The sequence below is a fragment of the Cetorhinus maximus genome, chromosome 3 (assembly GCF_964194155.1).
Source record: "Cetorhinus maximus chromosome 3, sCetMax3.hap1.1, whole genome shotgun sequence".
NCBI lineage: Eukaryota > Metazoa > Chordata > Chondrichthyes > Lamniformes > Cetorhinidae > Cetorhinus > Cetorhinus maximus.
Genome location: NC_135881.1, coordinates 53,511,793 through 53,530,397, shown reverse-complemented (window position 1 = coordinate 53,530,397; position 18,605 = coordinate 53,511,793). Strand labels below are relative to the sequence as shown.

The window sequence follows — 18,605 nt, the reverse complement described above, 5'->3', positions numbered from 1 at the left end:
ATTCTCCCCCCTATATCCAGGGATGTTGAGCTGCCAATTATGCCCCTCTTTAAACCAAGTTTCTTTTGATAGCAATGATATTATGCTTTATGTGTCTATCTGTGCCCTCAACTCATTGGCTTTGTTTGCTATACACCTTGCATTTAAATATATATGGAAAATGAATATGGGAATGAGCTTAGGGTAAGTTAAATAAAAATGTAAAAGAGATGGAAGTTGCATTGAAAATGAGAAACAATTTGAAGAATATTGATGTCTATCGAGTCCCTGCTGTACTACAATAAAAGGCAAAATCTAAATAGGGATCATAGAAAATGCACAAATTAATAGCAAGGCAAAATTCTACTTCTCAATCCAAAAGCTTTGCTTTTCTGACACAAGTGAAAAGGGTTGTTGGGCGTACATTGCTGTTAGAAAAAAGGCTCGACAACTGAAAGTTGGCTTTATTTATTTCTATTTAGTTTGCACAGTAAAGTGTTATACATATATAGGACATAGACTTTAGTAATAGACCAACACAATAGACTGCTGTGTAATAGAATTAACACTATAAAAATAAGTTTTTTTAAGCTATACAAGCAAATTAGAATAAACCTAGAAACATTTGAAATATATTCTGCGTGGAAACAAGTAACTTTTCAGAAACAAAAGTATGGAAAAATGATGTTTCAATATAATGTAGAATAAAGGTTATTAAAGGTTATCTTAGACTTTCACAGGTAACAACTGCCCTTTCATAATTTATCGACTGGTTTACACTTCTGACCACTTATACAAGTAGACTGTGATAGTTCAGATTATAAAGCATTTTATTAGATAAATTAGGCATCCTCAGAAGTTTAATATTGTTTTCTCAGTTATAACATAATCCTACACCATTTGGAGTGCTTGGTTTGCATGTTTAAAAAGTCACTTTGATTTTCCTGTTTCAGTGTTAACAGCATAAATAAGATGAACATAAAACATGTTATTTTATAACAGATCATGAGTAAAGAATGGCCATTTGCTTCATCAAAACGCCCCAAAGCCCACAATACCAATTCTCCAAACCAAGTACCAGCCAGGCACAATTTACACTGGAAGGTTGGAACCACCACATTCAGCAAGATCCATGGATACAGATTCCTCTAACTAGACATCAGTAAGTGATCTTAATTCAATGAAATTGTGGATTGTATCCACAGATGTCACTGGTGCGATTTTATTCAGATATATTTGATGAATAAAATGGGCATTCAAAGTCTTTGAAACAAGTCTTGTTTCAAAAGAATTTTTTGACTTATTTATCTATCTCCAACATTAATTTTTGAAGCTATTCAGGGTGTGATGAATTTTCATCAGCATTGCAAACCTCAGACTTCATAATGGTAACTCTTCCTTCGCCACACAGCCGCACCACCACACACCCCTCGCCCCCAACTCCAAATTGGTGCAATTCAGACTTGACTACACACGTCAAACAAATAGTCCTATATGTTGCATGTTATTAAAGAATGAGTTGTATTTCCTGAATGGCATTAATGCCTGAAATAACTAATTAGATAGCTAAATCGTAATACCTGTTGCTTGCTGTCCTGTGCAATTTTCATAAAAGATAGGCAATGTCCCCTCTCTTCTCTTCCCTACCTACCACAAACATGCATAAGCAATATAATATTGCATATCACAACAAACTGGGGCGATACAGTGGTTTTGGACACCATTGAACCTTTTGCCCTGAACTCAAAGGCAGTCAACATGGGTGAAATTAAAAACAAAAACAGAATTACCTGGAAAAACTCAGCAAGTCTGGCAGCATCGGCGGAGAAGAAATCAGTTAACGTTTCGAGCCTTCATGGCCCTTCGGCAGAACTGAAGCATAGTTAGAAGAAGGGAGAAATATAAATTGGTTTAAGGTGGGTGGGGGGGGGGGGGGGGGGGGTGGGGGGTGGGGGGGAGAGACACATTGAGGGTGTAGTGATTGTGGAGATGAGCAGATAATCAAAAGATGTCACAGACAAAAGGGTCAAAGAGGTGTCGAAGGTGGTGACGTTTGTCTGAGAAAAGTGCTAATTAAGAATGGAAGACAGGATATTCAAAGTACAGCTCTAGTGGGGGTGGAGTGGAAAGGCTAACAAGGTTTTAGTTTAGATTTAAAAATAATGGAAATAGGTGGGGAAAGAAGAATCTATATAAATTATTGAAAAAAAAAGTGGGGGGGTGGAAATTAAACTATTTTCTTTAAAACTAAGGATAACTATGAACTTAAGCTCATAGGGAAAAACCAGGAGAGGAGAGGTTGGGAATTATTTTCTTTTTGTACTCAATATTTTCATTGCACTCAACTAGTGATCTATTTCAAAAGTTAAAATAGGATAATTTCACATGGTTGACGATTAAATCAAAATGATTGAGCACTGCCACGCCAAGTAGATCTTCCATCATGTTGTTAAGGAAGTGATAACCTAGAAAGCTATGCTGTAAAAATTGAGGCACAGATGTAAAAATTATCTTCATGGGGAGAAATTGAACATTACTGCACCCATTTTTGGGAGTGAATAATCAACACGAGGGGGCCACAATCTCCTGTGCCCAATCTCCTCTGGAAGTGCAGGGGCTGTCAAATTGGAAATCAGTAACTTCCGGGTAAACAGAGTGCCAGATTGAAGCAGGCTCCTCCTGGCTCCACAAAAACACTGTAAAAGCTGTTGTCTTTCCCAGTCTCAATGCTTTGGACTTTGTCTCCACCCATCCCATGCCCCTACCCCTCCAGAATCCACCTGCGGGATGGCTGAATGACAGAGCTATTGAAATTCCTACCAGGCCCTGACCAGCACACTGCATCTGGACCATTAGCATCTGCAGCTTGCCAGTTTAAACAAATCTTGGTACCAAATTTAGCTTGGGCTTCTCACTGACTTCTTTAGCCACACAATCAAATTGCATCACCCATTCAGCGCCAGAAGCTTAACCAAGTTGTATTTCTCCCCCATTGTGTCTAGAAAATAATTACAATATCCCGTGTAGGAACATAGGAACAAGAATAGGCCATTCAGCCCCTCTCTCCTCCTCTGCCAATTATTAAGATCATGGCTAACTTTTATCCTAATTTATCCCTCAATATCCTTGGCTATCAAAAAATCAGACTATGTGAGATTGAAAATTATTAATTAAGCTAACATCTAATGCTTTTTGTTGAAAAAAGTTCCACACTTTAGGTGAATCTCAGCTGGCACTCCTTCCAAGGCCTTTCCATGATGTAATACCCAAAACTGTACACAGTACTCCAGGTGTGGTGTAACTAGGGCTTGGTATTGCTGTATCAAAATTTCCCCCCCCCTTTATATTCTAGCCCTCTCAATATGAAGGCTAACATCTCATTAGCCTTTTGATTTTATTTATTTGACTACTAAATTTTAGTGATCTGTGCATGTGGATCCCGAAATCTCTGAACAGCGCTGTTCCTTGCTGTTCACCATTTAAATAATACTCAGAGGTATCCTTTTTCGATAACATCACATTTACCTGCGTTGGAATTTTTCTGCCACAATCTTGCCCATCCATTTAATCCATCAGCATCTCTTTGTAGGTTAAATCTCTGTCTACACTATTTGCTATGCCACCCGCCTTTGCATTATTTGCCATTTATTTGGCTCTTCGTTATGTTATCTAAGTAGTTAATAGTTAATAGAGGCCCCAGCACAGATCCTTGTGGACATCGCTAGTCACTTCTTTCTATCTCCAACTGTGGAGATGGTGGTATAGTGATAATGTCACTAGGCTAGTAATCCAGAGGCCCAGGCTAATGCCCTGGGCACATGAGGTAGAAGTTTTAGCTCAGCATAAAAATAAACATAAAATGATGTCGGGCAAGCGTGCCGATATCATCTCACGTGATATTTCAGTCAGTAGGCGCGCCCGCTGTCAATTACGAGGGCAATTAAGCCCATTAAAGTTCCAATTGTTCCCAATTTTTCACGGTCCGTACAACCTTACGATTGGCAGACAGGCGAATCTGCCAGGTGGACTTTGCATTTTTGATGAAATCCCATCCAAGGGTGGGATGAGGTTTCCATTATTAAATTTAAAATAAAAATAAAAATGTATGGATAGGATTTTCATCATATATAGGTTCAGGTGACTGATTCTGATGTGTGGGCATTTTTTTTCCCGATTTTATAAACTTTATTTATTGGTTTTAAATTCTTCAGCTCCCCGAGGCAGCTCTCTGCTTTCGGGGAACTTTCATTCCGCGCTGCACCACGCCCCACGCCTATGCCAGCGCCAGCTGTCCTCCCGCCCCCACCTCGGCAGCGCTGAGTATTTCAGCACGCGTTTCACGCTGGCTGGCCAATTAACAGCGTGAAATTGCAGTCGGGGAACGATCGGAAGTGGCGGTCCATTCTCCGGCTGCTCCCAAGCCCGCCGATCGCGCCCACACACTGACCTAAAGATTCTGCCCATGGGTTCAAATCCCACCATGGCAGCTGGTGGAATCTGAATTCAATTACTTAATAAATTCAATTGATTAATGAAAAGAATCTGGAACACAAAGCCTGTCTCAGTAATGGTGACCATGAAACCATCATCAATTGCTGTAAAAACTCATCTGGTTCACTAATGTTTTTTGGGGAAGGGAATTTGTCATCTTTACCTGGTCTGCCCCACATGTGACTCTAGAGCTACAGCAATGTGTTGACTCTTAAATGCCCTCTGCAGCAAGCTACTCAGTTTAAGGGCAATTAGGGGTGGACACCCCAGTGACACCCATGTCCCATGAAAGAATTTTTTAAAATCCCGACCGTTTTCTACCACCTAACCAGGTCAGTAATTTGCCTTTAATTCCATGAGCTCTAATATTAGCTAACAGTCTCTTATATGCAACCTTAGCAAATGCCTTCTGGAAGTTTATATAATCTATATTCATAGACGTCCCCGTTTTCTACTTTAGCTACTTCCTCAAAAAGTTCTATTTGGTCATTAGATATGACCTACCCTTTAAAAACCCTTGTTGGTTCTCTCTAAACGGTTCAAATTACTCCAAGTGCTCATTCTGTCCTTAATTATAGATACCAACAACTTCCCCACACCAGATATTAGGCCAGCAGATCTATAATTTTCTGATTTCTGGCTCACAATTTCCTTAAACAGTAAAGTAGCAATAGCTAACATCTCAGAATTTTACACAATAGACAGTACAAAAATTGTAATGTCTGCACAGTGTTCATGTAAAGTGCAATAGCTTTTTTTGCTTTGAAAGAAATATTGACTACCAGTCAAAAGAACATACTTCAGTTTCTTTATTTAACCCTTTATACGGCACTAGTCACAGCATTGTTGTGCCAGTCATACAGAACTATGCATTCACCAGGATAAAAGTTAATGAGAGTTACCTTATAACCAATTCAATAAACTGTCTTTATTGGCTAACAAGACATTGCAGACAAAGCATGCATAACCAATAACCAATGCAAAGCAAAGCAAAACAAACCAAACCAGATGACACTTGTATGTTAGGACTTCAGTTTCTAATAATCCAAATTACTCCAAGATTAAAAAGGCAAAAATTTCTTCTGGAATTAAACATTACAGAACAACCTGTACAGGGACAATTCATTTCAGTGTTAAGAAAGTGCTTGAAATATCCACAGTGCATAGGAAGAAAGACAAAGTTCCACTAAGGAAATACTTCAAGTTATACAGCTGACATTAGTAATCTTGTGCATCTCACAGGCAAAATACAAATGTGCACTAGTTAGTATTAAATCTCTCCAATATTAACCCACATTCAGTTGCAACACACATTATCTTCAGGAAAAGTATCTTGAACTTAAAACACTTTGCAAAAACAGAAATCTACAAATACTCTAGAAGCAAACCAAGCAAAATTGCACACAGCAATTGATCCTATCACACATGTGATACAGTAAGTTATGATCAGAGCTGATCATAACTTGTAACACAAATCCAACAGCTTTCCGTTTCACTATTAAAGACTAGCGCAATCAATGTTGATGCGTCAACATTATTAAAAGCCTTACTGACTGCAGGAAACCATGGTCTATTATACTGCCTTCTACTGAACAATAAGATTGGTCAGTAACAAGAACAGTTTCTTAGGAAGTCCTAAGAATACATCAGTAATACAATAATGAAAAGCTACTTAGATAGTAAATAGGATTTTAATATACTTAACAGGTTCATCTCTTCCTCAACATTTTAATTACCAGTTAGTGTAATAAAAATAAAGGATTAAGCACGAACGGCGAGAAGCTGGATTCAGTGAAGAGGTTCAACATAGTTTGCTGGAAGCATTCCAGTTTTTCCAGTTCTCTGGACAGTGCCATACATCCAACCCTCATCAATTGCTTGTACATTGATGATGTAATCACCATCCTTGAAGGAAACCTCATCTTCATCAGCAGCAGTGTAATCATACATTGCTCGGTATGTCCTCTGAAATGAAAATACACGTCATTAATGCAAAGGTTTGCCACATGACGAGTTACTTTCTAAATAGTCAACATGAAGCATCAGGAAAAAAAGTGGTTAAACTAACAGGCGACTTAAATTAAATGGCTCAAGTTGATGTGAAGCAGATTCACCCTCTCAATGATGGAAACAATGATGAATATGAACTTGTCCGAATCAAATTTAGAAAGATGATGTAAAGCAACAGCCAGTCATAGTCAGATTCAGTGAATGCAACAATAATTGGTAAAGGCATATATATTGCTCCATGCTTTGCAGAAGGCCTCAAAAGGAATGCTCTTTTCTTTATTCTAACTGCATCACCAGGTGTGAGGTCAATTTATACAGAAAATCCAAAGATAATATTTATAGAAACATAGAAACTAGAAGGAGGAGTAGGTCATTCGGCCCTTCAAGCCTGCTCCGCCATTCAATATGATCATGGCTGATCCTCTATCTCAAAGCCATACTTCTGCTTTCTCTCCATACCCCTAATATCCAAAAATTTATCAATTTCTTTCTTGAATATACTCAGTGACAATGTGTAGACTCTACATGGAAAATCAAATAATTTTGAATGGAAATATGTAAGGACATAATTAATAAAGCATTTTACTATATTCTCAGGATGTCTTAAAGCACCTCATATCTAAGGATTTATTTTTTTAAGTTTGGACATTGTTTTTATGTCAGCAAACCTGTGCATAACATGATCCCCAACAACAGCAAATAAGTGAATAACCAGGTGTACTGTTATTTTGGTGGATTTGGTGAGCGAGAAATGTTGCCCACCACACCAAGAGTTCTGACTCTTTAAATAATGCCATGGGAACCTTTTCATCCGCTTAAGATCAGCAGATGGATCTTAAATCTAATGCTTCACATAAAAATCAGCATGCTTTGACAATGCAGCATTCGCAAACATTGTAGTGAACTGTCATCCTAGATTATGCACTAAATCTCTGAAACGGGGCTTAAACCTACAATAAGATGAGGCAGACGGGAAAGTGCTGCAAACTGAACCAATCTGATCCCAGGAAAAAGCAAATGGAAGTTGTTCTTCTTCACACTCAAAGTGATCAGCATGTGGAATAGACAATGTGGACAAGTAGAGGCAAAAGCCTCAATGTCATTGAAAAATTGTTTTTTATTTGGTTTTTTGATAGATGCTAGGAGTAAGGGTGTCTTGATCTATGAAAACTAATTTAAAACTGAACTTGTTTTATTGTGGATAAAATTAAGGGGATGCACAATCCAAATTCTGAGAGGCATAAATAACAATCTCTACTGCACCTAGAAATCAAGTTTAGAGGGGCAGGTACGCAAACTTAATAAACTGCAAGAAAGCTGAGTGGGTGCAAGAATGTTTTTCCACAAAAAAAGTAATGGGCATGTGGAACAGACTCATAACAAAAACAGTTAATGATTTGATCATTTTAGCACTGGGGGAGAAAAGAAAATCACAATGAAAACTGCCAGATTGGGCTGGATTCAGTTGGCCCAACAGCGGTCTCGCCCACTGGTCAGAGAACCAGCAGGAAACCCCCGTTGGTTCTACAGGGTGGCCCGATGGTATTGACCCCTGCAGGCACTTAAGTGGCCACTGTCGGGCCTTCCCTGGGATTTGGGCCCTAACGGTAGAAGTCCTGCCCATCGAGAGCTGCTAGTCACTTAGAGACCAGTAGCTCTTCATTAGTCACACTGATGAGCAGAGGCCCAGGGTTGGTCAGATGGAGCCCAGACCAAAGGGAGGCCACTGGCACATGTGACAGGGTTTGCTGGGCATTCCGAGGAGGGTGCAGGAAAGCAATGCAGCCCCCATTTAACCCCCGAGCTACCAATGAATTGCAGTGGGCTTAGGATAATAGGTGTCAACTGGCGCATTAATGAGCCTAACTGACAGCCCGTCGCCAGCAGCAAGGAATCCTGTGTCAGCCCCTTCTGCCCCTCAACTTAATCAGGGGAGGTTTTGCTGCTGACAGGAGACTGACGCGGAGCCTTTAAGTGGGCCTGGCTGCCGTGATTTCTGCCATGATGGGCTGGATTTAATCCAGCCCATTGTTCTAAAAACCTAATGCACTCACTAACAGCCCTCTAATAAAGGTATTTCCCACTGCTATTTGAGACCTCTTCGGAAGCCACGCTCCCTTTAAATGCTTGTTCTGAGTTTTCACATTGGCTGGTCCATGTTGCAAGTTGAGCACAGAGAAGGGGTTTTGGGGAAATAGGATGGGATGTGTCTGCTGTGACATGGGCTTGGGGAGCGGGTAAGGGCAGAGTGTTATGGTGTCTCATGGCATCAAGAGTATCAGAAAGCAGACAAGCCATTGTTTGCATTGGTCATTTGAGATTGAGCTGGACAACTGCTGCTCAGGTTAGCTGTCTTTACCATGTCATCAATTAATGTATTTAATGTGTTGGATTTTCTTGTGCAGGCATTTTATCACAGGTTAGAAAATGTGAGCAATTACATACATTTCATAATTTGGGCTCACAAATCATTGAATTTCCAACATTAGCAATATGATGAATCTTGAGATTTGTTGCACGATGATCTTGTACCTCTAGAGTTTCTGGAATTTCATGAGGGTGTTATTTCTTTCCAGCCATTTCTCTCTTCCTTCCATTATGAAGCCAAAGTATTTGACAGTTGGGCCTTTAATCAGTTCCAAAATTTGTGGTGTGAGATGCGCCACTTTTCACACTTCTCCGCCCACATCTTCTTGAACGTCATGTTGTTCTCCTTGTACCTCACTGCCACATCAACAATTGCCACCTCCTGCCATATCTTGAATATTATAACAGGCTTCCATAGTGTCCCATCTGGTGCTTTAATCCTGGGTTCAAGGTACGAAGTCCATCCTTATTTGGATACTTGGTGCTGCAGTTTAGCCAGGATTTTATTCTGGTGCTGGATCCATGCATTCTTGGCTGAAAGGCATCAGCCAGATACACGTGCAAGGGTTTTGTTTTGCCCTTTGCATCTCCTGCAAGTTTAAACCAAATCAGTCCTGTTGTGTGCAAGGGTCTTGTTAAATACACCTCAGTAGAAGATCCTTTATGAAACTGGACTCTGAGTTCGAGGGATGTGTTTGTCCACACGTTAGAAATTTCGTCATTTCAGTCATCTTGAATCCCAAAGTCTTGCACTGGAGGTCTGTCCACCTTGCAACCTCCTGTTCTCTCATTTCTGCCCCTGGGTTTTTGTCTTGCTCTGGGTGGATGCGTATCTTCCCATTGCATGCCCAATGTTTCCTCATTTATGGGTGGCATTTTGTTAGTCACTGTCTTCCGGGGCTTCACCATGCGTGGTTTGAAGGAATTCCTCAGCCTTCTTGAAGGCTTTCCAAGTTCCAGAACTTTGCAATAGTGTTGGTGTTGCATTCCCCCCATTATTTAAATGATGCCTTGATCGTTGAAGTTCTTGAGGGACTCAAGCTTCCAACTTATTGCAGGAAGGGTCTAGATTTCCACATTATGTAGGCCAAGGGTGCTATTTCTATCAGCACCATCTGTGATGCTGCTAAGGAGATGTAGGGCCTCCTTATCAGACTTCTTGATTACACTGACTGGTTCCATTAACGTGTCCTGGGTTGCTTCAGTTTGTATTCGGTGGTAATAGATCCTTGGGATTGTGTGTGTTATCAGGATCTTGAACTTCAGTTGGTTTTAATTCAACCTCTCTCAGGTTTGCGGTCCAAGAGCTGAGCCTGGATGGCCATTTGTCTTTGCGACTCCTCTCCATGGATCTATTCAGGCACCCAGATACTTCTCCATTTCTCCGAAGGGGATGTAGCTCGTGGACTGCCATTTACGCCCCAGTTCTCCCAATGGTTGTACAGGAAGGTCTTTCCTTTATCTATGAAGCCTGCTGTCTTTTTGATGTTGATTTCAAGTCCTATGATTTCATAGAATGACTGCACGATCTTTAGGTTCCTTGACTACCTGGCGTAGGAGTTGCTGTCGACTGCTGTGCCGCCAGCAATGAGCAGCTGATGTTGTGCATAGGGCTGCCAACTCTGAGTGAAGCTATTCTGGGAGATTTTTTCCTCTGAACATGACGGCATCATTGATTGATCTGTTGGTTCAATCGTGCACTATCTTGTGTTTTGGGCGAGGCGTGTAAGGAGTGTCCTTATTCTTTTTTCATTCACCAGTGTGCATGTTTTAATGTAAAACAGAAGTAACAATACACACAAAAGGGAAGCAGAAACACACCTGATTTCATTCCATTTACAAGTTATTCTGCAAGTTATCCAAACATAGAGCTTCAGTCACAGAGCTGCACCACCCTATAGCTGCGCTGCTCCTATTAATCTTAGTACATCGCATGCTTGATAGCGATGCAGTATCTGAGCCAGCCTGAACTAGCTTACTCTGCAAACCCTTATCTCTTTTTTCCCTGTTGGGCTTCAGCAAGAGAGGCTAGTTTAATTGCAGACCTTTTCACACTTCAGTGTAAAAAAAGCAAGTTGCTTCCAATGTAAGTTATTTCTCCACTGCTATTTTATATCCTTAACTCTTTTGGCTTCATATAGTTTTCCAAGCCTATAGTAATGCTCCACTATCACTTTATTTTTTAAACAAAAGGATTAAGTTGTCAAAGACCTGGATTTTTGCATTCATGGCTCTGCGAACCCAACCCGGGTAAAGGAGACCCAGAAGTTGAGATTTTCATTCCAGTGGTGTGGGGAGTCTGGATGAGAAGTCGGATCCACCGCCCCCAGGAAAAGTGCGGAGGCTGCCATGTGCAGAGGCTGGCTGGCCGGTGGCCTGCCTCTGTGCACTGGCACTATGTGAAATATTTTTTTTAAAATAAAACAAAAGACATCCCTCCAGCCATCATCCTTCACAGCCCTTCATCCCCAACAGACTCCCTATGCCCCACCACGCCAGCTCATGTCCCTGTACCCACCATGGACCCCAAACCCACGATGCCAACCTATGCTCCTGTACCCACCCCATGCCCCCATACCCTCCATGCCAACCTATGCTCCAGTACCCACTCCATGCCCCCTATACCCTCCATGCCAAGCTATGCTCCTGTACGCACCCCATACCCTCCATGCCAACCTATGCTCCTGTAGCCATAGCAAACACTTTTTTTTAAACACTCCAGTCATTTTTATCAAAAATTTTAAGGCCTGGTTTTTTAAATGCTTTGACAGATTGACAGCTCCCTTGGAAAGTTGCTATAGACAGGTCCTCTTGACAATCCCAACAGCTGCTCTTGACAGTTCTGACATTTGATTTTAACAAGTCTGTTGAATGAGCTTGACAGCAATGAGTTTATGCACTTTTTACACACACTTTTAACAATTCCAAAGGGTGCCTGACCTACACCAAAGGTGTCCCAGGACCAGATCTAAAGGAACACCCTTATTTCTGTAAAGGGGTATGCCTGTCTATCCAAACAAATTTACAAAGTTGTGACCTGCTCTTACCTGGTCTATTATTTAAAAAAAAATTCATTCATGGGATATGGGCCTACTGGCTAGGCCGCATTTATTGCCCATCCCTAACTGCCCTTGAGAAGGAGGTGGTGAGCTGCCTTCTTGAACCGCTGCAGTCCATGTGGTATAGGTACACCCACAGTGCTGTTAGGGAGGGAGTTCCAGGATTTTGATCTAGTAACTGAAGTAATATGCACAACAGGGCCTGGATTTTCCACCTCCATTTGTGGTGGGAGTTAGGTGGTGAAATCGGAGAATCTCGCGAGAAGGCCCTCCTGGACATGTTTCCCGATGATGTAAATCCAGGATGCAATTGTCCCCATCCCCATGTCAATGGCGGGCTGCGTTTCCCGCCGTCAATCATCGGGAACTTAATTGTAACAGATTCACATCTAATTATTGTGGTCTCACGCCGGAATCATCCCCCCACCTCAAATTTAAATCCGACATTGGCGTGATTTACAACTGCCTTTAACAGGCATGAACCTGGCGACCTCAACTTCAAGGGGAACTCTGAGGCGAGTGCACACAACTTTGCGCAGTCCTCGCCATGATCCCAGCTGCTCCCCGGATTCAGGAGGAAGTCTCCATGGCTGGCTTGTGGTGCTGGGGTGAGGGTGACAGTGCCAGGGGGAAGGTGGGTGGGGTGGGGGGGGAGAGGGAACCTCGGGGCAAGGGCAACAGTGTTGGGGGCGGTCATGGCAGCACCGACTGAAGTTTCAGCACAAACACGTGCGATAGAGGAGGGTGAAGAAAACGGCCAGGCTAATGGCAAAACATGTCAAGATGAGCACTCCACCACAGCTGAGAGCGTTTAGCTTGAGCTCAATTGACATACTTGGAGTCAGCCTAAACAAGGAATTGTGCCCAATCATGCAGTATTAATTCCTCACAGTGCCAATAATTGCCCCTCTGCTGTTAACCCCTCGCGCGCGCACTTCAAACTCGTATGAGCTGTGATGCTGCAGTACAATTGCGCAACTGGGTAAGTTTGAGGATCCTGTTGGGAAATGTGGCCATCGAACACTGATGGAGGGGTGAACTCCAAGTCCCTTGCGTTATGTTTCAGTTGACATTGAAAAGTCACCCTCATGGTACAAAGCAAACCGTGAAGCCTTGGAGTCCAGGTTAGGAAAGTGCCTGCGCCTGAGGTGAGAGTTCAGGATGCAGTCGTCGAGTGGCTGAAGCTGCCGCCATGTGGGGTGGGGCGATGCTGGGTGTGGGCATGGTGGTGAGCCATCATGTGCACTGAACACTGGGCATCCATGCGGTGGCCTGGACTCTCCGGCATGCGTTAAGGGGCCTTGAGAGGCAGCTGCAGGCAATGACTTGACCAACAGTGGCCCTTAGGAGACAATTGCTGACCTTTGCGTCTCTCTCTTTGATACTGCAGTGAGGGGACCATCAGGAACATGGAGCCTGATAATCTCAATGTCTGCCTGATTGCTTAGAGGCAGGAGAGAAGGAGAAGAACGCGGCAGAAGTGTGTGAGTCGCCAAAGAGAGGAGCAGAACCTTGAAGACCAAAGGGTGGCATGGCCTGCTCCGCACACAGAGGATGAAACCAAAGAGCTGCCGTTCATAGGCACTTTGCTAAGCCCAGGGTTTACAGACGGCGCATGCGCTACCTGCAGATGAGTGAAAACAGTGTCGCCGACGCCTGCGCATGTCAAGGGAACTGGTCACGCACATATGCCACCTTCCGTAGGATTTGGCACCACAAGAGGGAATCCACTGCCACTGGCAGTTGAAGGTGCTGCCACGCTTAATTTCTACAGCAATGATTCCTTCCAGGGCTCCACTGGGGACCTTTGCGGGATCTCACAAGCCTACACCCACAAACGTAGCCAGGAAGTCATGGATGCCCTTTTTGCCAAGGCACACACGATTGTCAATTCCGACTGGGATCAGAAAAGCCAGGAAGCAAGAGTTGCTGGGATTTTCTCAGATTTCCAGATTCCCACAGGTGCAGGGTGCCATTGACTGCACTCACTTGGCTCTTGAATCTCCCTAGCAACAAGCAGTCCAGCAGGTGAACACAGAGGCTTCCATTCTCTCAATGTTCACCTGGTCTGTGACCATAACAAACAGATCATGCAGGTGTGTGCAAGATGCCCCGGGAGCGTCCACGGTCATACATCCTCAGCAGGTCTCAGATCCCTGACATCTTCCAGGGATCTCACAGGCTGCAGGTTTGGCTCCACGGAGACAACAGCTACTCACAAAGGACATGGCTGATGATGCCTATGCGGCGGACTCAAACTCCAAATGAGAAAAGCTACAACAAGACTCATGCCGCAACCCGGAGTTTGGCATCCTGAAAATGAGGACAGATCTGGTGGAGCACGGCAGTACACTCCCCAGAGGGTGTCACGCATCATAGTGGCTTGTTACGCGCTACACAACCTGGCAATGCAAAGGTTTGGGGGTGGGGGCGACCTGGATGATGAGGAGATGCAAGAGCTGCATGTGTCCTCCGAAGAGTAGAAAGTTGAAGGGGATGAGGTTGATGAGGTCCTGGGAGGCGAAGGTGCAGGTGATGAGGCCATTGCACTGGCCAGACGAGGCAGGCAGAGTCAAGAGGCTCTCATTGCTGCAAGATTCCAGGAGGATGATGATGAGATGCAGCGAGGACGCGCCTGTGATCTTCACATTGCAACTGGGAATTTCTGACACCTGTCTGGCTGAGGGCAGTGCACATACGCTCTGTGAAGAAGCTCATGTCATCCAGATGCTGCTGAGAAACAGCAGCCACATGGACTTTCAGACAACTTGATCCTTTGGCAGACTTCATCACCTGTTCCCTTCAGCACCACACTTTCACCTGCCAGGAATGGTGTCAAGATGTGGAGGGGGCAGCCCCACCTCATAGGTGCTGAGAGCACACAGTTAAGATCATGGAACCAAGTGACATTTGGGTAAGAGATTCTTGCAGCAGCACAAGCCATATGGAGGTGCACACATCACTAATCTGGGCAGTGGCTTTGAAGCCGGGGTAATCACTGTGCTCAAAAGGTTACACGCTGCACAGGGGAGGCGCCCTGGGCTGCGACAGTAGCCTTCCTTTTGCACAGGAAGCAAGGTTTCACATCTGACTGACACGAACACTGCTCATCATAACAAGGAGCCATTCTTGGGAGTGTTTTTACAAGAGCCAGCATTAAGTACTATTAGGACCTAGAGATAGTTTAAAAGTTATCTTTGTATTTGTAAGTGCTAGGAATGAGTTTTAGCTTTAAGTTTAATTTGCATTTCTGTATTTGTGTGTTAAGTAGGGGAGGAACTTGAATTTTGGTTTCATTTTAAAAGGCGCCTACATTCTAATGAGGTTTCATGACTCTTGAAGGGAAGTTAAAACAAATACGAGTAGAAAAAACTGTGCTGGTATCTAGCAACAGAGGTCAAGAGAGAGGGACCCACAGACACAGAATAACTGAAAGCAGTTTAAGTTCAGTTGGTGATTATGCTCTAAGGTGGAGGAAGCAGTTTAAGTCTCTCTCTAGCTGGATATACTAGCAGATTGCTAAGGAAAATAAGTCTAAGAATCTTAGATGAGTTGCTCTAAGGTTAAAGTAACAGTGAATGTCGAGTGAGTTCTGGATCTCAAGGGAGATACCAAATTGTCAGCAGGGAGCAGGCCCTAAAGGAAAAAGAGGAAGGCCCAAGAAGCCCTTTAAGTTAAGTCAAAGGGCAAGGACAGGAATCTGGAACAAGACCATGTTCAGTGGAAGTGAAAGCAAGGAGCAGCGAGGAAGGTGGCAAGTTTAAAGAGAGGATGCTGTAGAAAAGAGACTCAAGGCAAAATAGGCTTGTGAGAAGCCAGAAGATCCAAGGAGACAGCCGAAGGTTGGTGACTCCTTCCTAACGGCATGTAAAGCAGTGGTGTTCTGCTGGCATGGCTGAGTCTGAATGTGTGTACTTGGAAGGCAAAGCTTGAATGCACGTGGCGATCCAGGGGAGAAGAACATCGGAAGGAGAGTTCCAAGCCCTGGAGATGGGCCCTTGTGGAAGGCGTCCAAGAGTAAGTGCCATTTTGGAGAAGATTCCAAAGTGGGTTCTTTGAGATTGCAGAGTGGAGATTGGAAACACTCCTGTGAAGGATGGAGTTCAGTGAGACTGGTTGGCTCACAGAGTGACAAGCATCTGGGGGGAGTTGAGGGTGTTTAGGGTGGCATCTGTCACTTTGTTTCAGGGTGTGGTGTGTCTGACCACATGATGCCTATTGGTATACATAGACTATGTACTTACTGTGAATATTAACGTATAAGATAGCTTTTGTAACTTGTGTGATCCTTATAAATCTGTGTGATCTGTAAAGGTATAGTTGTGGATGAAGGAGCATTGTAACATAGTTAATCTTTTCTTGTTTAATAAATGTTTATGCTTTTGTTAAAAGTTGATCAGCTGACTCCTGTGACTCTGTTCAGTAGCCACCCTCCACGTTTCTAAACAAAAAATAAAAGTTAGGATCTATCAAACTAGCTTCCACCCTGGGATCTGACTTGTCCAGTAGTAACATCACCTGGGATCATAATAGTACAAGTGATTAACACCCGTGCCCAGGCTATGCAACTACATCTTCTTGACGAGGTGTCAGCTGTGGCTCAGTTCATAGCACCCTCGCCTTTGAACCAGAAGGTTGTGGGTTCATGTCCCACTCCCGGAAACCAATAACTGTGAATGTACTCGAAAGTGTTACAATCAGGGACTGTTGATAACCCGAAAGAGTTACATCTTCTTGACGAGGTGTCAGCTGTGGCTCAGTTCATAGCACCCTCGCCTTTGAATCAGAAGGTTGTGGGTTCATGTCCCACTCCCGGAAAAAAAAACGTCAAGAACTGTGAATGTACTCGAAAGAGTTACATGCGATCTGTTGATAACTTGAAAGAGTTACATCTTCTTGACCTTTCTAACCCTGCTGCAATGTCTTAGTGCTCCCTCGACATCCACAGCAGAGGTGGAGGTGACCTGTTGACTGCTACACCCTATTGTCTGTGATGACCTTGGCAGGCGTCCTCTGGACGGCTGAGACCTGGAGGGTCTCGGCCTGCTTTCAGGGTCCTTCTGTGTGGCAGTGGTACCCTGTTCAGCCTGTGGAACTGGAGCTGCTGGAGTCACAGGAAGAGGGGATTCGGATTGGCTGGACACTCCCGGAGTCATCTGGGTGGATGGTCCTGGGGTGTCCACCTGCTGATCCTCCTCCCTATGGGTGCCCAAGGGCCCCAGGGTGACTCCTTAAGAGGAAAGGGCAGCTGGAGTGAGCTGGAGATGCCCCACCCTATCTCATATTGACACTGATGGATACCTGCAAGTGCCTCAGCAATGGAGGACAGCTCCTGCAGCAGTGCAGGGCCAATGTCCTGTACCAAGGTCTCCATGGCAGCCGCCATCCTACTAATGGTGACCTTGGTGCATTGGTATGCCGGTGCTATCACTTCAGACTGAAAGCAGCCGGACTCCTCCATTGGGCCTTGCAATCTGAGGAGTGCAGGGGGCATCCCTTTCTGATGTTCCTGAGCTTGCCTTTGCAACTCCAGCAACTGAGGTATGATTGAGTCCAGAGGCATCTGACTCGGGCTCAGCAGATTTGTGGTCTCTAGCAGTCCTCCGAGTGCCGGGAACCTATCAAGTCCCTGCTGCCACCTGCTGTGGATCAGACAGTGCAGTGTGCTCACCAGGTTGTGACCCCAAGGCTACTCTAGAACTAGGTCCCAGCGAGATGTGTGTCTCTGCGCTGGTGGAGGGTATGAGCGAGCGCTGTGACGGGTCTTCAATGTCCATGTCTGCGGATTCCTCTTCTATGGTGTCCTCGGGGCTGGAAGTGAGGATCTGACTCATGATGCGCCTGTGAAAGCAAGGAGAGATAATTCATGCATGGCAAGGGACTGCGGAACAGGGGGCCTCACTCACGGCATGGTTGTCTGATGGATCTTGTACTGCTAGATCCTCACTTGGTTGAGCACTGCCGACCTCACCATCAGCACAGGAAAAGTCCAAATATTCGCTGGCCAGCTGGATGGCCTTGATGTCGGGCATTCCTCCACCAGTCTGCGACCTCTCCCTTTTGTTGTGAGCCCGCTTGTCCTGCATTAATACAGATGGAGAGAGTGTAAGTAAGATGCCTGCCAAGCCAGCTGAGAAAGATGCCTGGCATGTGTAGGTGCTGAATGGTGCCATGGTTGGGATTAGGATGTAATTCGCAGGGCAGATGAAGGTTTGCGTGAGAGAGTGAATGGTGATGTCCCTTGAACTGGCAGTGAGTGAGGTCCCTGTGGATGTGTGATGGGTTTGTGAGTGTATGAGTTGAGAGTGATGAGAAGGGTGACTGACCCTGGCGGAACAGAGGAGATCATTCATCTTCTTTCGGCACTGGGTGGCTGACCACCGTTGCCACCTCCCATGCTGGATTGGTAACCTTGCTTGCTGATTCACCCAGAGTGGGGGTAGAGGACATCGCGGGGGGGCCTCCATTGTGTGCAGTAGGTGCTCGAGGGAGGTGTAGCTAAATTTGGGGGCAGCATGTTTCCTTCCTTTGGCAGCCATGGCTTTCCAGTAGCTTCTGATCCTTTAGCTCTGTGTAGGGGCGCCCTTTAAATATGGCGCCCAGTTTACTGAAAGTTTGAGGTCATGGCGGGGCAGGTGAATCAGAGGCCACCCCACCAGCAATCCAATGTGAAACCTGTGCCTCTGTATTTTTTGAGCC

At 44.4% G+C, this 18,605-nt stretch overlaps 1 protein-coding gene across 7 annotated transcripts in view; it reads right to left on the bottom strand.

The window, feature by feature from the left end:
- Nucleotides 1–5,264: 5,264 nt before the first annotated feature.
- nebl (nebulette) overlaps nt 5,265–18,605 on the bottom strand; it is a 397,411-nt gene continuing 384,070 nt past the window's right edge. For all 7 annotated transcript variants that reach the window (XM_078538381.1, XM_078538382.1, XM_078538380.1 and 4 more), the window contains one exon: nt 5,265–6,435. In XM_078538381.1, the coding sequence (XP_078394507.1) occupies nt 6,259–6,435 (177 nt within the window). In that variant the 3' untranslated portion in view covers nt 5,265–6,258. The remainder of the gene's footprint in view (nt 6,436–18,605) is intronic.